This window comes from Stomoxys calcitrans, chromosome 3 (assembly GCF_963082655.1).
Source record: "Stomoxys calcitrans chromosome 3, idStoCalc2.1, whole genome shotgun sequence".
NCBI classification, from domain to species: domain Eukaryota; kingdom Metazoa; phylum Arthropoda; class Insecta; order Diptera; family Muscidae; genus Stomoxys; species Stomoxys calcitrans.
In genome coordinates, this window is record NC_081554.1 from 65,418,368 (window position 1) to 65,437,349 (window position 18,982).

An 18,982-nucleotide genomic window follows, 5' to 3' on the forward strand; every position below is an offset into this window, starting at 1 on the left:
TCATCTTTTTTCATGTTCAAGTTATAAAAATGTACGAACCTAGAAATGAGAAAAGAAAAGAGAATTAGTAAAATACAGAAATAGGCAAGCAAAGTGAAATAGAGTTTAAAATACCAGATATGAATCAACTGAAGGGCGTGGTTGGGAAAACAATGAAGGATTTAGTAAGTAGCACGGAATTAAACACATAAAGTTTTCTTTTTCGAGATTACGTTGTAGTTTTTGGAGTGCACAACAAGCCGATTACTGGCTTAGGTGTATGTCCATAGTGGCATGGGGCGGATTAATATAAGCACCTCTTTTCAACCTAACCTACATGCTATCAGATTAACCACGAATGTTCATAAATCGATAACAGTTTCTCGTAAACCAAACGTTGGAAACTGTCACTAGGCATCAAATTATGACAACGTCTAATGAGCCATTTTTTGTAATATTAATCACACCAAGATAATAATACATTTTAGAAAAAAAAAATCCATTTCTTGTTTAGTTACAATTAAATCAACTCATTAAAATGCAAATAGACAATTAATTATCTTAGCAAAGCCATCAAAGTTTGCGGCATAATAACCTTGTGTAAGTTATAAATTAGTTTCTATAACATATGTCAGTAGCAAAACGAGACTCAAGCTTACTATCGAATCGTTCAGTTTTGTGTGCAAGCCAAACTGAATAGAGAGACCCATCAAACTTCATAATTTCGAATTTATAAACCATGTGTTTTCTTCCGTTGATTTTTATCCTAGCCTTATCCTTGTGGCTATACCAGCTGAATAAGAAATATTTCTTATTGTGTCTATGCAAACGAGTACGCTGTGTAGATGCCAGTCAATCGAAGGATAAAATCTGTTTCATACCGGGTGTTGTGCCACAGCTGGGAAATACTATTGATTTCCTAAATTTTAACGCAGGTACAAAAAACTAAAGCATCACCTAAATTCATTTCATTGGAATACTTGCGATATGAAAAATTCTCCAATTATAGAAATGCTATTTCAATATCCCGAAAATGTCTTCGCTATTCGAAGGGCAGGAGTTATATTCTTTACATTCTTAGAGCTCCATTTTACTGCATTGCTACAGCGGAAGATTCTTCCGAAGTGTTCGATAGCACCGAGTTAATACATAAATCTGTAATTTATGTATATTTGAAACAATTTTTAGGCGATGGATTGCTCTTAAGTTCGGGTAGGTTAATCCAGAGGATTTGATATGCTTTGGTAAAAGTTCATAATAATGTAAAAACAAAAATATTTCAGATACCAAATGGTCTTCGAGGCGCAAAATGCTGACCCCAGCTTTTCATTTCAGTATATTACAGGCATTCAATGAAATTTTCAAGTAAGTAGCCTAGTTCTATTATGAAATCAAATCTAGAATTAAGGGCCACTTGTATGAAATATGGATATGAGTGGCAACTGTTTGTAAAGGAAATAACAAATATCTAAATTACATGGGGTGTGATCAGTGAACAAAATTTCAACGAAATTTTTTCTAAAGAAAAAATGTCAGTGAAATTTTCTCTAAAGAAAAAATTTCCATGAAATTTTTCATGAAGAAAAAATTCCATGAAATTTTCCCTAGAGACAAAACTTCAGAGAAATTTTCTCTAAAGACAAAATTTCCATGAAATTTTCTCTAAAGACAAAATTTTCATGAAATTTTCTCTAAAGACAAAATTTCCATTAAAATTTTCTCTAAAGACAAAATTTCCATTAAAATTTTCTCTAAAGACAAAATTTCCATTAAAATTTTCTCTAAAGACAAAATTTCCATTAAAATTTTCTCTAAAGACAAAATTTCCATGAAATTTTCTCTAAAGACAAAATTTCCATGAAATTTTCTCTAAAGACAAAATTTCCATGAAATTTTCCCTAAAGACAAAATTTCCATGAAATTTTCTCTAAAGACAAAATTTCCATTAAATTTTCTCTAAAGACAAAATTTCCATGAAATTTTCTCTAAAGACAAAATTTCCATGAAATTTTCTCTAAAGACAAAATTTCCATGAAATTTTCTCTAAAGACAAAATTTCAGTGAAATTTTCTCTAAAGACAAAATTTCAGCAAAATTTCGTCAGCATTTGAAAGGGATAACCACCGCTGAAAACAATGTTTCTGATGTTCTAGCCAGGATTCCAACCCCAGGAGTTCAGCGTCATAGGCGGACATGCTAACCTCTGCGATGCGGTAGACTTCAACATGTCAAATAGGGAGATCGGTTTGCATGGGAGCTATATCAGATTATAAACTTATTTAACCTGTACTCGGCACGGTTGTTGAAAGTCGTAACAGAGCTCAGCGTGCAACGTTTCAACCTAATCGGATGCGGCGTGACGGAGCTCAAGAAGTATAATCGATAGATCGGTTTAAATGAGAGCTATATCAGGTTATATTTAGAGACAGGTTTCTACCGGGTAAATACAAAACGCCTGGACCTCAATTGACAGGAACGGGTAGTGGTCTACCAGAACGCACAGTGCCAAATTTTATCAAACTCTGGTAATAAATAGATATTTTATAGCCTCAGTACCCTATATCGGGAGACCGGGTGGTCGGTCTTTTTAAGCAGATATGTCAAATATAGTCTGATCTGAACCACACTTCACATAAATGGGAAGGGATCTAATAGAACTCGCGAAATTTCATCGAAAACGCATGAAAAATTACCAATTTATTGACTCAAGACTTTAAGCCTGAAGATCGGTCTATATAGCGGTTATATATATAACTAAAATTTGATTTTATAAGATCAGAAGGTCTAGTTTAAATACAAAGAATACGAAATCATAAAAAGATATCTACAAAATTATGAATACCCAGCTTTTGGGTATAAATGGGTAAATACCCGGATATTTACCCAATTTACCGGGTAAATACCTTTTGGGTATTTACCCATCGACCACCCATAGTTATATTCCGATCTGGAAAATACCTACCAAAGATGTGGAAAGTCAAACCGATTCACATCGCGCCAAATAGGACAAAAATTGAGGCTTCTAGAGACTCAAGTAGTCACATCGAAGGACCACTTTAAATGCAGAGCTACGGAGTCTAGCTCTTGACTTCGACCCCGGGTCAGTGTATAAAGCCGGAGTCGGAGAGTGGTTTGGAGCGGGGGCAAGCGTGCTGAACTACGAACTAAACTCCGATGCCGACTTCGCCTCCGGCCTCAAAAACTCGACTTAGGGCGATTTTGCAGCCCTGTTTAAATGGGAGTACATTTCCAATTCCCAACGACCTATATCAATAAAAAAGTATCTGTGCTAAAATATCAAACGGATATTTTTATTCGTTCGAAATTTTCCGCACTCTCAACAGACGGACGAAGGGACATAGCTAAGTCGAATGCCACGACGATCAAGAATAATTATTATTTATAGGGTCTTAAATGAATAAAGGGTGATTTTTTAGCTATTATCTTTTTGATAACACTGGTTTAAACAGCTCACGCACGTTTCGTCTTTTGTTTCACTATCAAACATCTTCAGTTTGGTCTATAATTTAACCATGAATCATCTTACAAGCGAACAACGCTTGCAATTCATTGAATTTTATTATCAAAATGCTTGCTCTGTTAAGAAGGTTCATCGCGCGCTTCTTCCATTTTATGGACGAAGCTTATTTTTGGCTCAATGGGTACGAAAATAAGCAGAATTGTCGATTTCGGAGTGAAGATCAGCCAGAGCAACCAATGCATCCAGAAAAATTTACAGTTTGGTGCGATTTATGGGCTGGCGGCAATATTGGCCCGTACATCTCCAAAAATGATGGGAATCGTAACGTAACTGTGAATGGTGAGCGCTATCGTGAGATGATATCCAACTGTTTTTTGGCCAAAATGGAAGAGATTGGCTTGCGTGGCATGTGGTTTTAACAGGACGTTGCCACATGCCACACAGCACGCGTAACAATGGACTTATTGAGAGGCGAGTTTGGTGAACATTTTATTTTACATTGGGGGCCGGTCAATTGGCCGCTTGGATCGTGCGATTTAACGCCTTAAGACTAATACCTCTACCAATCTTATGGTAGAGGGAAAACTCGTTGCTCCTTACAATGCTATTGAGCCAACAAAAATGAAATTTGCCTTATCTTAATTTATTTTTGGAGTCATAATAACAAAACCACAGTTAATTACCTTAGAAAAACAGTCAGTAGTTACGTTAGAAGTTCGTGTTGTTTGTAAATTACTTTCTAAGGGCGCCAATCGACACTTAAGTTGAAAATTAAAGCATTCAGTTTATCTTAGTAGACCAAGTGAATAGAGAGACCATTCTACCATTCATTATTTCGAAATCGTAAACCATGTTTTTTCTCGTATTGATTTTTATACTGGTCTTATCCTTTTGGCTATACCAGATGAATAAGAAATATTTCGTATTGTGTCTATGCCAACGTGTACGTTGTGAAGATGACAGTCAAACGATGAATAAAATCTGTGTTATACCGGGTGTTGTGCCACAACTGGGAAATAATTTTGATTTGCTGAATTTGAGACCAGGTACGAGTAAAAAAACTCCACCAACAACTCACAACTTTTGGTTTGAATAAATACAATATGAGAAAATCATTAATACTATATTGAAAAAAATTTCGTCCTTATTTGAAAGATTCGAGCCAAAGATAAGCAAACTTAATTTAAAGATAATCCAACTTTATATTTCCAATCTTATAAGGAAACATTTGCTTTGGTGTAAAAAATTTTCCTTGACATTAGGCAAATTTTTATCTTTAATGATAGTTCAATAAATCCTTAACTTTGCGTCTTGTTATTAAAGACAAAAATGTAAAATGAAGTTCAAAATATCCTTAACAGTCAGGAAATTGTCTTTGGGCCAAGACAACATTGTAACTTAGGTAAAGATGCAAAAAGCCTTACAAATAGGAGCGTCTGTAAATGTTTAGCTTTTTATACCCTCCACCATAGGATGGGGGTATACTAATTTCGTCATTCTGTTTGTAACACCTCGAAATATGCTTCCAAGACCACATAAAGTATATGTATTCTTGATCGTCGTGACATTCTAAGTCGAACTAGCCATGTCCGTCCGTCCGTCTGTCTGTCGAAAGCACGCTAACTTTTGAAGAAGTAAAGATAGCCGCTTGAAATTTTCCACAAATACTTCTTATTGGTGTAGGTCGGTTGGGATTGCAAATGGGCCAAATCGGTCAATGTTTTGATATAGCTACCATATAAACCGATCTTGGGTCTTGACTTCTTGAGCTTTTAGATTGCGGAATTCTTATCCGATTTGACTCAAATTTTGCACATATTGTTTTGATATCACTTCCAACAACTGCGCGAAATATGGTTCAAATCGGTCCATAACCTGGTATAGATGACATATACATCGATCTTGGGTCTTGACTTCTTGAGCTTTTAGAATGCGGAATTCTTATCCGATTTGACTGAAATTTTGCACATATTGTTTTGATATCACTTCCAACAACTGTGCGAAGTATGGTTCAAATCGGTCCATAACCTGTAATAGCTGCCATATAAACCGATCCTGGGTCTTGACTTCTTGAGTCTCTAGAGGGCGCAATTCTCATCCAATTTGACTTAAATTTTGCACATAGTGTTTTGATATCACTTTAAACTTTTATGCGAAGTATGGTCCAAATCAGTCCATACCCTAATATAGTTGCCATATAAACCCATCTGGGATCTTGAGTTATTGAGCCTCTAGAAAGCGTAATTCTCATCCGATTTGGCACAAATTTTGTACAACTGCTTCTCCCATGTCCTTCAAAATACGTGTGCAATATGGTCTGAATCGATCTATAGCTTGACACAGCTCCCATATAAACCCATCTCCCGATTTTGCTTCTTGAGCCCAGAATTGGACTATAATTTGATATAGCTCCTCCTCCTTCGTCCATATTCATTATTCTTTGTTTGCCTAAAGAACTCGACGGATGCGATCCATGGTGGAGGGTATATAAGATTCGGCCCGGCCGAACTTAGCACGCTCTTACTTGTTTTAGGTTAAGATGCTAAGTGTAAAAGAAGGGTTCTTTTCAAAAATAAACTGTGAAGTTAAATAAGAATCTATCAGCGATCGAAATTTAAAATGGATGGTCGTTTCTGCAAGTATTGGGAATAAATAGGAAATTATATTTAAAGACACCAACATCTTTATTTTAAAGTTTTGGATCTTTGGCTCACTTTCATTGCTTTCAAATCTTACGAACAAGGAAAAATCTTAAATTTTCGCTCAACTTTTTTTTTCTGTGTAGATACGCTATATCACTATCCCCGAAAATGTCTACGTTATGCTAAAGGCCGTAGTTACATTCTCTATTATTTATGGTCTCCAATTTACTGTATTGTTAGAGCCGAAGATGCTGCCGAAGTGTTCAAAAGCACCAGTTTGATACAAAAATCTCCCTTCTATAAATATTTAAAACAATTTTTAGGCGATGGTTTGCTTGTGAGTTCGGGTAGGTTGAAACAGAGGATACGATGTTCTATAGATATTAATTTTCACAAATATACAAAAAAAATATTTCAGGTTCCAAATGGTCTTTCAGGCGCAAAATGTTGACCCCAGCATTTCATTTTAGTATTTTGCAGACATTCAATGATATTTTAAGGTAAGTTCGTGAATGTTTACATTAAAAAACCAGTAAGGAAGGGCCAAAGTCGAGCAGTGCCCACTGTACTATACCCTACACCTACCCTATAAGTACAATGTGGGAGCTATATCCAATTCTGAACCATTTTTGATGAACCTCGGCGAGCAAAAATATGTTCAAACTGTAATAACTACGGTTGACAAATGACAGCATTATTGCAAATTACCCAAAATCCGACGCACATATATATAGGAGCTATAACTAATACTAAACCGATTTCTATGAAATTCACCATTAATGTCGAGAAAATCCTTCCTGCCAAATTTCGAGAGAATCGGGTAACAAATGACCATTTTATTGCATTATTACTGTAAATCGGACGAACATATATATGGGAGCTATATCCAAATCTGAACCGATTTTTTCCAATTTCAATAGGCTTCGTCTCTAGGCCGATAAGCACTCCCATACCAAATTTGAAGACGATCGGATGAAAATTGCGAACGGTAGTTTGTACACAAATTAACATGGACAGACGGACAGACAGACGAACAGACAGTCAGACGTAGCTAAATCGAATCAGAAAGTGATTCTAAGCCAATGGTATACTTATCAATGGGTCTATCTCTCTTCCTTTTGGGTGTTACAAACTAATTCACTAGGAAAACCAATAGACGGACTAGAAAACTTTACAATACGTAGTTTTCGCTTATAGTCTACACCCATAGTCGCACAATTTTTTTGGACAATAAGCGAATTCTTTTATATGCCACTTTTGTCATATAACAGTTTTCGTACTTTTTGGGCAATAAGACTATGTAAGTAAAAATAACTAAGAGGCGATTTTATTTATTTATGAAAATACTAGACTGGTTCATATATAAAGGGTGATTTTTTTGAGGTTAGGATTTTCATGCATTAGTATTTGACAGATCACGTGGGATTTCAGACATGGTGTCAAAGAGAAAGATGCTCAGTATGCTTTGACATTTCATCATGAATAGACTTACTAACGAGCAACGCTTGCAAATCATTGAATTTTATTACCAAAATCAGTGTTCGGTTCGAAATGTGTTCATTCACCGTAACGTTGCGTCCAACAGCATCTTTGAAAAAATACGGTCCAATGATTCCACCAGCGTACAAACCACACCAAACAGTGCATTTTTCGGGATGCATGGGCAGTTCTTGAACGGCTTCTGGTTGCTCTTCACTCCAAATGCGGCAATTTTGCTTATTTACGTAGCCATTCAACCAGAAATGAGCCTCATCGCTGACGGTGAATGAACACATTTCGAACCGAACACTGATTTTGGTAATAAAATTCAATGATTTGCAAGCGTTGCTCGTTAGTAAGTCTATTCATGATGAAATGTCAAAGCATACTGAGCATCTTTCTCTTTGACACCATGTCTGAAATCCAACGTGATCTGTCAAATACTAATGCATGAAAATCCTAACCTCAAAAAAATCACCCTTTATTACAAGTACCCATGCTTCAAAGCCATACAATAGCATGAGTAGTATAAGTGCCTTGCATAGTTAGATTTTAATATCAGTGTCTTGTGTATAGTGTGATTTTCATCTGTTGAGAGCTAGCTTTGCTCCTGAACTGCAGGTTCAGATATTTGTATGTCTTGTAACTAAAATGGGCTTTAACAGTTGTAATAGCCGACAATCAAAAAGTTTTACTCGAAATTTTTCATTTTATGTGTCAAGAAGTGTACAAAGTGTGATCAAATTCAAATCAGATTTATTTATAGCTATTTTCGTGCGATATGTACACCTATTTTGCATTCGGTACACTGAGTGTAGGGTGGAAGCCACCGTGGTGCAAAGGTTAGCATGTCCGCCTATAGCGCTGAACGACTGGTTTCAAATGCCGGGGTGAAAATCAAAAATTTTCAGTGGTGGTTATCCCCTTTCTAAAGCTGGCTACATTTGTAAGGTATTCTGCCATATTAAAACTTCTCTACCAAGTGGCTTCGCTATGCGGCACGAAGTTCGGACTCGGCATAAAAAAGGAGGCCCCTTATCATAGAGTTTAAATTTTGATATGAGAGAAGTATGCCCTGTTCCTTAATGGAATGTTTTTGGGAAATTTAGTAGTAATAGTAGAGTAGTGTAGGGTATCATCAGTTTCTAAAAAAATTTTTATACCCTCCACCATAGGATGGAGGAATACTAATTACGTCATTCTGTTTGTAACACCTCGAAATATGGTTCTGAGATCCCATAAAGTATATATATTCTCGATCGTCATGTCATTTTAAGTCGATCTAGCCATGTCCGTCCGTCCGTCTGTCTGTCTATCAAAAGAACGCTAACTTTCGAAAAAGTAAAGCTAGCCGCTTGAAATTTTGCACAAATACTTCTTATTGGTGTAGGTCGGTTGGGATTGTAAATGGGCTAAATAGGTCCATTTTTTGATATAGCTGCCATATAAACCGAGCTTGGATCGAGTTCTTGAGCCCCTAGAGGGCGCAATTATCATCCGATTTGACTGAAATTTTGCACGTGGCGTTCTGGTATCACTTCTAAGAACTGCGCTAAGTATGGTTCACATCGGTCCATGTGTAAGTATATCTGCCAGATAAACCGATCTTGGGTCTTGACTTCTTGAGCCTCTAGAGGGCGCAATTCTCATCCGATTTGGCTAAAATTTTGCATGAGGTGTTTTGTTATGACTTCCAACAACTATGTTAAGTATGATTTAAATCGGTCCATGTTTTGGTATAGCTGCCATATGAACCGATCTTGACTTCTTGAGCCTCCAGAGGGCGCATTTCTTATCCGATTTGACTGAAATTTTGCACGTAGTGTTTTGGTATAACTTCCAACAACTGTGTTTAGTATGATTTAAATCGGTTCATAATCTGGTATAGCTGTCATATAAAGCGATCTAGGATCTTGACTTCTTGAGCCAAAAGTGCCCGCAATTCTCATCCGATTTGGCTGAAATTTTGCATGAGGTGTTTTGTTATGACTTCCAATAACGGTATGGCGCAAATCGGTACATAACCTGATATAGCTGTCAAATAAACCGATCTGGGATCTTGAGCCTCTAGAGGGCGCAATTATCATCTGATTTGACTGAAGTTTTGCACGTGGTGTTCTGGTATCACTTCTAACAACTGCGCTAAGTATGGTTCACATCAGTCTATGTTTTGGCATAGCTGCCATATAAACCGATCTTGGGGCTTGATTCTTGAGCCTCTAGAGGGCGCTATTCTCGCCCGATTTGGGAGAAATGTTGTACAACGCCTACTCTCATGACCTTTAATATACGTATCTAATATGGTCTAAATCGATCCATAGCTTGATACAGCTCCCATATAAACCTGTCTCCCAATTTTGCTTCTTGAGCCCCTACAAGGTGCAATTCTTATCCGAATAAACTGAAATATTACACAATGAATTCTACAATGTTCAGCATTCATTTGTGGTCCGAATCGGACTATAACTTGATATAGCTTTAAAAGCATAACAGTTCTTATTCAATATCCTTTTTTTGTCTAAAAAGAGATACCGCGAATAGAACTCAAAAAAATCCCATCCATGGTGTAGGGTATATAAGATTCGGCCCGGCCGAACTTAGCACGCTTTTACTTGTTTTATTTAAAAATCATTTTAAAAATCAATATCATTTTAAATAAACGAGCCATGCTGACAAAAGGAAATTTAAGGTCGCATACAGGTTCGGAGTAAGCGCGACTACACTAATTAAAAATAATGCATGATAAATTTACAAAACAAAACAAGTTTTCTAAAGTTAGAACAGTTTGCAATATATAGCAAATTTTGTGGCGATAATATCAAAAGCATTTTAGCGGTAATTATCTCCTCAATTAATGCTAATGACCTTTATGAACAATGCATTTCAGCCATCAATCCCTGACTGACTGAAGTTCAACTGGCATTGGCACTGAAGAGGAGATCCAACCAAAATGCAAATTTACCTATGAAAATGTCATTAAGGAACAGTTAAAAACTTCTCACATATGACTGCTGTCCGATTCAAGTTTAAGTTCAATGATAGGGGGCCTACTTTTAATAGTCGAGTCCAAACGGCGCACAATGGGAGAAAATCGAAAAAAACTAGTAAAAAACAAGTAAGAGCGTGCTAAGTTCGGCCGGGCCGAATCGTATATAACCTCCGCCATGGATCGCATTTGTCGAGTTCTATGCGCGGTATCTCTTTTTAGGCAAACAAAGAATATTGAATAAGAAGTGTTATGCTATTGGAGGTATATCAAGTTATAGTCCGATTCGGACCATAGATAAATGCTGAACATTGTAGAAATCAAAGTGTAATATTTCAGTTCATTCGGATAAGAATTGCGCCTTGTAGGGTCTCAAGAAGCAAAATCGGAAGATAGGTTTATATGGGAGCTGTATCAAGCTATTGATCGATTCAGACCATATTGAACACGTTCGTTGAAGGTCATGATAGAAGCCGTTGTACAAAATTTCTGCCAAATCAGATGACAATTGCGCCCTCTAGAGGCTCAAAAAGACAAGATCCCAAATCGGTTGATATGGTAGCTATATCAGGTTATGTACCGATTTGCGCCATACTTAGCACAGTTATTGGAAGTCATAACAAAACACCACGTGCAAAATCACAGCCAAATCGGATAGGAATTGCGCCTTCTGAAAGCTCAAGAAGTCAAGACCCAAGATCGGTTTATATGGCAGCTATATCAGGTTATGAACCGATTTCAATCATACTTAACACAGTTGTTGGAAGTGATACCAAAACACTACGTGCAAAATTTCACTCAAATCGGATGAGAATTGCGCCCTCTAGAGGCTCAAGAAGTCAAGACCCAAGATCGGTTTATATGGCAGCTATATCAAAACATGGACAGATATGGCCCATTTACAATCCCAACCGACCTACGCTAATAAGAAGTAATTATGCATAATTTCAAGCGGCCAGCTTTACTCCTTCGAAAGTGCTTTCGGCAGACAGACGGACGGACAGACGGACGAACAGACGGACGGACAGACGGACGAACAGACGGACGGACATGGGTAGATCGACTAAAAATGACATGACGATCAAGAATTTATATACTTTATGGGGTCTTAGACGCATACTTCGAGGTGTTACAAACAGAATGACGAAATTAGTATAACCCTATCCTATGGTGGAGAGTATAATAAGTAGTGTGAGAACGGGATGAGGGCACCGTAGCGCAGAGGTTATCATGTCCACCTATGACGTTGAACGCCTGGGTTCGAATCCTGGCGAGACCATCAGAAAAAATTTTCAGCGGTGGTTTTCCCTTCCTAATGCTGGCAACATTTGTGAGGTACTATGCCATGTAAAACTTTTCTCCAAAGAGGTGTCGCACTGCGGCATGCCGTTCGGACTCGGCTATAAAAAGGAGACCTCATATCATTGAGCTTAAACTTAAATCGGACAGCACTCATTGATATGTGAGAAGTTTGCCCCTGTTCCTTAGTGGAATGTTCATGGGCAAAATTTGCGTTTGCATTTGCATTGAGAACGGGTAGAGATATCTCCTTTAAATTTGAAATGGTTAGTACTGAGGTATAAGCGAGATTAAAGTCAAAATTTCAAGGCCATAGGTTGTTCGGACGCCTTTTGGCAGGCCCCCAAATTTGGTCACCTCAGTATTCTGAAAAATTGTTGGGGATGCCAAATCTTCATTTGTGCTCCGATTTTCAAAGATATTTTTTAATTGGATAGTACCCAAAAATCCCTAAAAAAGTTCGCGTGAGGTGTACAATATATTCATAGGTTTTGGGGATATACGAGTTTTAATGTTTATTTTTTGAAATTTTGGCCGAGATTGTATTCATATTTTGCAATTTAAGAAGACATTTGTGGCTCGATATTAATTTTTATGCATGGTTTGGATTTGTGACAAAATTACAACGACTGTGCCGCAAAATATCTTTACCCGTTAATACACGGCATATTTTTTACTAGTTTTTTTCGATTTTCTCCGACTGTGCGACACCTCTTTGGGGTGAAGTTTTCAAATGGCAAATTGGCTTATTATTGTCGTCAGCATTAGGAGGGTATAACTACCGCCGAAAATATTTTTCTGATGTTCTCGCAAGGATTCGAACCCAGGCTTTGAGCTTCATGGGCGCACATGCTAACCTCTGCACTAAGGTGGCCACCTTATGTCCAACTAGAGTACTTGTACCAGGGTAGTCAAGATGCTTATTGCGACTTGAAAATGTTTCCACAAACATACCATTAAGATGTTGCGGGAATACTACTCTCAAAGCAATGAGTGTTGTTCGATTAAAATTTTTAGCTCAATGATAAAGCAGTTGATTTCTATTGTGAAAACCGAAAAATATTCCGCAAAGCGAAATTGCTTCGTTGAATAGTTTTATAAATCGGTATGCCTTTTCAATGTCACCGTCATATGTGGGGAATTTATTTTTAGTTACTCGTCGGGATCAAAGTATAGCTATGTATTCATATGGATCTCTAATTTGAAGTTAACTCGTTTTTCTAAAATTGGATTTTATTAAGGGGTATTGGATCTGTAATAAAGTTATTAGATGTGCCTAGTTCCTCTCACTCAATAAATCACTAAGGATACACCTGGTTCTCTACACGTACACCTCTAAAGCGTGATTTTTAAGAGCTGCAGCAAAGTTTTTCAAAAAAAAAAAAAAACACAAGGTTCAGAAAAATGCATGAAATATTCATTTGAATCGATAGTACGGTCCATATAATTTAATGTTTGAAGATTATTTCATGCAAATATTGACTGTCACTGCGCTTTAAATGGTCCATCCGGTCCAATTTTGGCATACTCTTTCCAACATTTCGGCCGGTATCTCACGAATAAATGCTTCAATGTTGTCTTTCAATGCGTCAATTGAAGCGGGCTTGTCTGTATAGACATGAGCTTTAACATAGCGCCACAACAAATAGTGTAAGGGCGTTAAATCGCACGATCTAGGCGGCCAATTGACCGGTCACGAACCTGAAATAAAATGTTCACCGAACTCACTTCTCAATAAGTCCATTGTTACGCGTGCTGTGTGGCATGTGGTACGGTCTTGTTGAAACCACATGTCATGCAAGTCAAGCTCTAGCATATTGGGCAAAAAAAATTGGATATCATCTCACGATAGCGCTCACCGTTACAGTTACGTTACGATTCGCATCATCTTTGAAGAAGTACGGTCCAATGATGCCACCAGCCCAATGATGCCACCAGCGATGAACTTTCTTAACAGAGCACGAATTTCGATAATAAAATTCAATAATTTGCAAGCGTTGTTCGTTTGTAAGACGATTCAGGGTTAAATTATAGACCAAACTGAAGATGTTTGAAAGCGAAACAAAGCACGAAACGTGCGTGAGCTGTTTAAACCAGTGTTTCCAGAAAGATAATAGCTAAAAAATCATTCTTTATAAACCTACAACAGTTTAAAATCTTTTATCATTAAGGATGTAACTGTAACGTAAGCTTCTGACCTTATCCTTGGGCTAGTTTTTCTTCCCACCATCACACTTGAAGAAATTTGGACTAGTGTGCAAAGTTTCAGGGCTCTTTGCTGTTAATGTTGTTGTAGCAATGGGTTGTAAACTAAGGCGGCAGCCCTTGCCGATGAAGGACTTCATGGGATCAATCCAATACGTACAACCGTCTGCTTTGGGATCACCAGAGTCCTATAGGATGCTGCTGCTATCGAGATGGGCCCTCATAGTTTGTCATCTGGCCCTTCGCTATTTTTTTTTTTTGGCTGTATAAGGCCTTTCGAGGCGGTTTGTGTGTGAAGGAAGCGATCTTCGTGAAGCTCATATGGGTGAACAAGCTTATTGCGGTCCATAGGACCGATCGCTGCGGAAACGTTATGGCCACTGGCTATTTAAAGACACCAATAACACCCCCTGTCATATCGAGCATTATAGACACTCAGTATTGAAGCAAGAGCCGGTGATGGCCGGCCTCTTACTGAGACATCCACTCGATACCACCCATTGTCAGCGGCAGCAATTACAGCTGTAGGTGAGCAAGCTCGTTGCGGTCCAGAGGACCGATCGCCGCGTGAACAGGAGGGTCATTGGTTACTTAAAGGTGCCAATAACTCTCCTTGCCATATCGAGCATCATAGGCACTCAGTATTTGAGCAAGAGCTAGTGCCGCCCGGCCTATCACTAAGACTCTCCGCTCGATACTGCTGATTGTCCGCGACTGGCATAGCAGCTACTCCGTATGGAGCATTCCACTATCCGCAAACTGCGGACGCGCCCTGTAGCTCGCAGCTAAGTTTCTCGCGACAGCAATGAGCACCACACAGATTGGACCTCAATCTTCAAGCCTGAGTGGTGCTCACAGCTATTCCGCGCCGCCCGGTAGCTCTCAGCTTAGCTTTTCGTGATGAACATCACACAAATTGGAGCTCAGAGTTTGAACCGGAGTGATGCTCATAGTCAATCCGTGCCAGGTCACAAAATCGGTTGCGATAATGCGTCAGTCAACAAGAGGCTGCAAAATTCATTCATTTGTTCAACAATTAATTTTTTGGAGCGATGCAATATGGAACATTGGAACATTTGGGCTGATTTTGCTCAATCTAACAGAATACGCTTAGGATAATAACGAGATCCCTCTCCTGTTGTTGAAATTCGAGGTTGCACCTTTCTTAGGTGTTTCATATTTGTTCAGTTTGACATAGGATTTCGAATAGAGGGTAAAAAATCTGAGCATTTCTGCGAGGGTCTGCTATGAACATTTCGGGACCGATACCATCGGCTCCTGCCGCTTTACCAGGCTTGCTCTTACGGATCGCTGATTCTATTTCATTGAAACTGAGAATCTGAGTATTAATCTCGAGATGGTGATCTGATGAGATATCTTAAACTTATTTGTTTCTGACAACCATCAAACTTCGTCTCCACATACGGTGGCTGCAGAAATGATCGATTTTGTCTTTTGTTACTCTATCTGATGACAGACATGTTTTTGTCCCACAAACCTCCTTAAGCAGCTTCCAGTTGGCGTGGATGCCCATGTCACTTTCAAAATCTATGTTATCACAGCCCATTTTAGCATTCATGTCAACCATAACATTTTTTATACCCATCACCATAGGATGTGGGTATATTAATCTAGTCCTTCCGTTTGTAGCGCCTCGAAATATTGGTCTAGGACCCCATAAAGTCTATATATTCTGGATCGCCTCGACATTCTGATTCGATCTAGTCATGTCCGTCCGTCTGTCAAAATCACGATAGCGGTCGAACGCGCAAAGCTAGCCGCTTGAAATTTTGCACAGATACTTAATATTGATGTAATTCGTTGGGGATTGCTAATAGGCCATATCGGTTCATATTTAGATATAGCTCCCATATAAACCGATCTCCCGGTTTGACTTCTTGAGCAACTAAAAGCCGCAATTTCCGTCCGTCGGTCTGTCGAAATCACGATAGCGGTCAAACGCGTAAAGCTAGCCGTTTGAAATTTTGCACAGATAATTAATATTGATGTAAGTCATTGGGGATTGCATACGGGCCATGTCGGTTCAGATTTCGATATAGCTCTCATATAAACCGATCTCCCGATTTGACTTCTTGAGCCCCTAGAAGCCTCAATTTGCATCCGATGTGGCTGAAACTTTGAACATAGTATTCCGTTATGACTTCCAACAACTGTGAAAAGTGCCGTCTAAATCAGTCTATAACCCGATATAGCTGCCGTATAAACCGATCTAACGATTTGACTTCTTGAGTTCCTGGAAGCCGCAATTTTTTCAGATTTTGCTGAAATTGTGCATGTTGTGTTGTCTTATGACTTCAAACAACTGTGCTAAATACCGTCCAAATCGATCAAGAACCTGATTTAGCTCCCATATAAACCGATCTCCCGATTTGACTTCTTGAGCCCCTGAAAGTCACAATTTTCATCTGATTTGCTTGAAATTTGGCACACAGTGTTACGTTGTGACATCCACCAACTGTGCCCAGTGCCGTCTAAATTGGTCTATAACCTGATATAGCTGTCATATAAACCGATTTCCAGATTTGACTTCTTGAGCCCCTGGAAACCGCAATTTCTGTCCGATTTGGCTGAAACTTTGCCCCTGGCCGATTTGGCTTGAGCTCTTACAAGCCGGTATAACTCCCATATAAACCGATCTCCCGATCTTCCGATTTGACTTCTTAAGCCCTTACAAACCGCAATTTGTGTCCGATTTGGGTGCAATTTTACACATAGCGTTCGTTTGTGGCTTCCAACAAATGTGCCATAAACGGTTTAAATCGGTCAATAACCTGATATAGCTCCCACATAAACCGATTTCCCGATTTGACTTCTTGAGCCCCTGGAAGCCGCAATTTTTGTCTGATTTGGCTGAAATTTTGCACATAGTGTTTTGTTATGACTTCCAACAGCTGTGAAAAGTACGGCCCAAATGGGTCAAGAACCTGATATATCTCCCATATAAACCGATCTCTCGATTTTACTTCTTGAGCCCTTACAAGCATGTGGTGTTCTGTTTTGACTTTCAACAAATATGCTAAGTACGGTCTAAATCGGTCTATAACCTGATATAGCACCCATATAAACCGATTTCCCGATTTGTCTGAAATTTTTATGTAGTATTTTTTTATGACTTTCAATAACTGTGGCTAGTACGGTTCATATCCGTCTATAACCTGATATAGTATCCATATAAACCGATGACCCGATTTGACTTCTTGAGCCCCTAGAAGCCTTAGTTTGCATTCGATTTTGCTGAAATTAGGTGTGGTCTAAATCGGTCTATAACCTGATATAGCTCCCATATAAACCGATTTTCCAATTTGACATATTAAGTCCTTGCATCGTAATTTTTGTCCGATTTGGCTGAAATTTTGCACAGTGTTCTGTTATGACTCTCATCAACTGTGCCAAGTAAGGTCCAAATCGGTCTATAACCAGATATAGCTCCCATATTTTAGCAAAATCCATGGTGGTGGGTTCCCAAGATTTGGCCCGCCCGAATTGAGTACGCTGTTACTTGTTATGTCTCCTTGAGGAATATGTTGAAAAACTCCAGATAAGCTGTTATAAAAGAAAAAATTTTTTGCTTGATTCTGCCGCTTTCGTTGACGCATTACACTGACAAATAGTTTCATTTCGAACCTTACGTTTAAATTTGGGCTCATAAATGGGTTTCAAGCGCATAAGGGAGTTTTTCGCCATCGAGCTCTAAAGAAAAGTTACGACATGTGTATGTGGTATTTCCGTGTTCCGGAAAAATTTTTAGTTTTTTTTTCGCCAAAATTAGTCCAACTTGCCTCAAAGATATCTCGTATTGCAGGATTCAGGACTTTCTAGCAGAAGTTCGAAGTTCCAATTCGTGTACGTTGTTTCATACCAAATATCGTTGCCTTGTATCGATCAGTAATCTTTCATTTCTTATGGATTCCGTAAGGATTTAATCACGCAACAGTCGACCTTTAACCTAAAGTCCAAAGATTGTCTGATAGGGCTGCTATCTAAGCTGGACAGGCATGCTAGAGTAGTGATTTGACGACCCGTAAGAAGGAGAAACACCCGCCATTTGTAGACTATCCACAAAAGTAACATCGCTACGTTGTGGACTGTTCTGTTTGAGTGCCCATCCTTAACCATACCAGAGGCTCGCCATCGTAGGTTCTACCAGTCGCTAAGCTGTCGCCGGCTTTGGTTTTGAGTTCCATTTTAAAGTTCATAAATAGAAATTTTCTGGCGATATGAATAGCATTTTCAACTGTGATTAACGATGATTAATTCCCTACTAAATTCTATCGACATTTAAAATTATCAGCCTTGGGTAACTCGTCTATAAATAGATGTAGCTCTGCATCATGATATTCGAACTGGGCTGCTACTGAATTTGATTTTGTTGACATCAGCATTCGTGTCGATCCAGTCTAATGTGGCTTATATGAAATATTTTTTAAAATGAACAAAGTGTAAAGTGCTTCCTTCATGAACACCTAAAGGTTTTTAAATATCTTTTTAAAAGCATACTAGCTCGTAGTTAAAAATCGAATGATTTAGTTACGTTTTACAGTCCAATGTGAAGAGAATCTATCATATTTGAAACAAGTAAGTCTAAAACTGAAACGAAGTGAAAAAATCAAAAAGGAATTTCTCGTATTCATCGTAGTGGATAAGGTAAAAAATCAAGAAAAAAACTGGTAAATAGAAGTGGCTAAACAAAAGTGAGTGAGTAATATTGATTTAGGTATTGTGACTCTTCAAACGCGTGAGTTATGCAGTTAACATAAAATCAGAGGATGTATGTACAGGCACTTATATTGAAAAAGAGATCCGACCAGAGTACCGTATTCTGATACCATAGCATAGTTAAGAAGCTTGGAAAGGAGATTAAGTTCTCTAATCTCTATAAGTGGTGACTGA

General features: G+C 38.3%; 2 protein-coding genes and 1 long non-coding RNA gene across 5 annotated transcripts in view; 2 read left to right on the forward strand and 1 right to left on the reverse strand.

Moving 5' to 3' along the window:
* Positions 1-18,982, reverse strand: part of LOC106089634 (bone morphogenetic protein receptor type-1B) — a 735,175-nt gene that overhangs the window by 617,515 nt on the left and 98,678 nt on the right. The window lies entirely within an intron of this gene.
* LOC106081532 (uncharacterized) lies at positions 629-1,344 on the forward strand. The gene is made up of 3 exons (XR_009397527.1): positions 629-914; positions 989-1,191; positions 1,263-1,344. It is a non-coding gene; the product is annotated as an uncharacterized LOC106081532 (long non-coding RNA).
* LOC106081544 (probable cytochrome P450 4ac1) overlaps positions 4,240-18,982 on the forward strand; it is a 45,608-nt gene continuing 30,865 nt past the window's right edge. Inside the window, exons 1-3 of one of the 3 annotated variants that reach the window (XM_013243560.2) lie at positions 4,240-4,506; positions 6,246-6,449; positions 6,521-6,602. In XM_013243560.2, the coding sequence (XP_013099014.2) occupies positions 4,311-4,506; positions 6,246-6,449; positions 6,521-6,602 (482 nt within the window). In that variant the 5' untranslated portion in view covers positions 4,240-4,310. Of the gene's footprint in view, positions 4,507-6,245; positions 6,450-6,515; positions 6,603-18,982 lie in introns of those variants that run through there. The other 2 variants (XM_013243561.2, XM_013243564.2) reach the window with 2 other exon arrangements.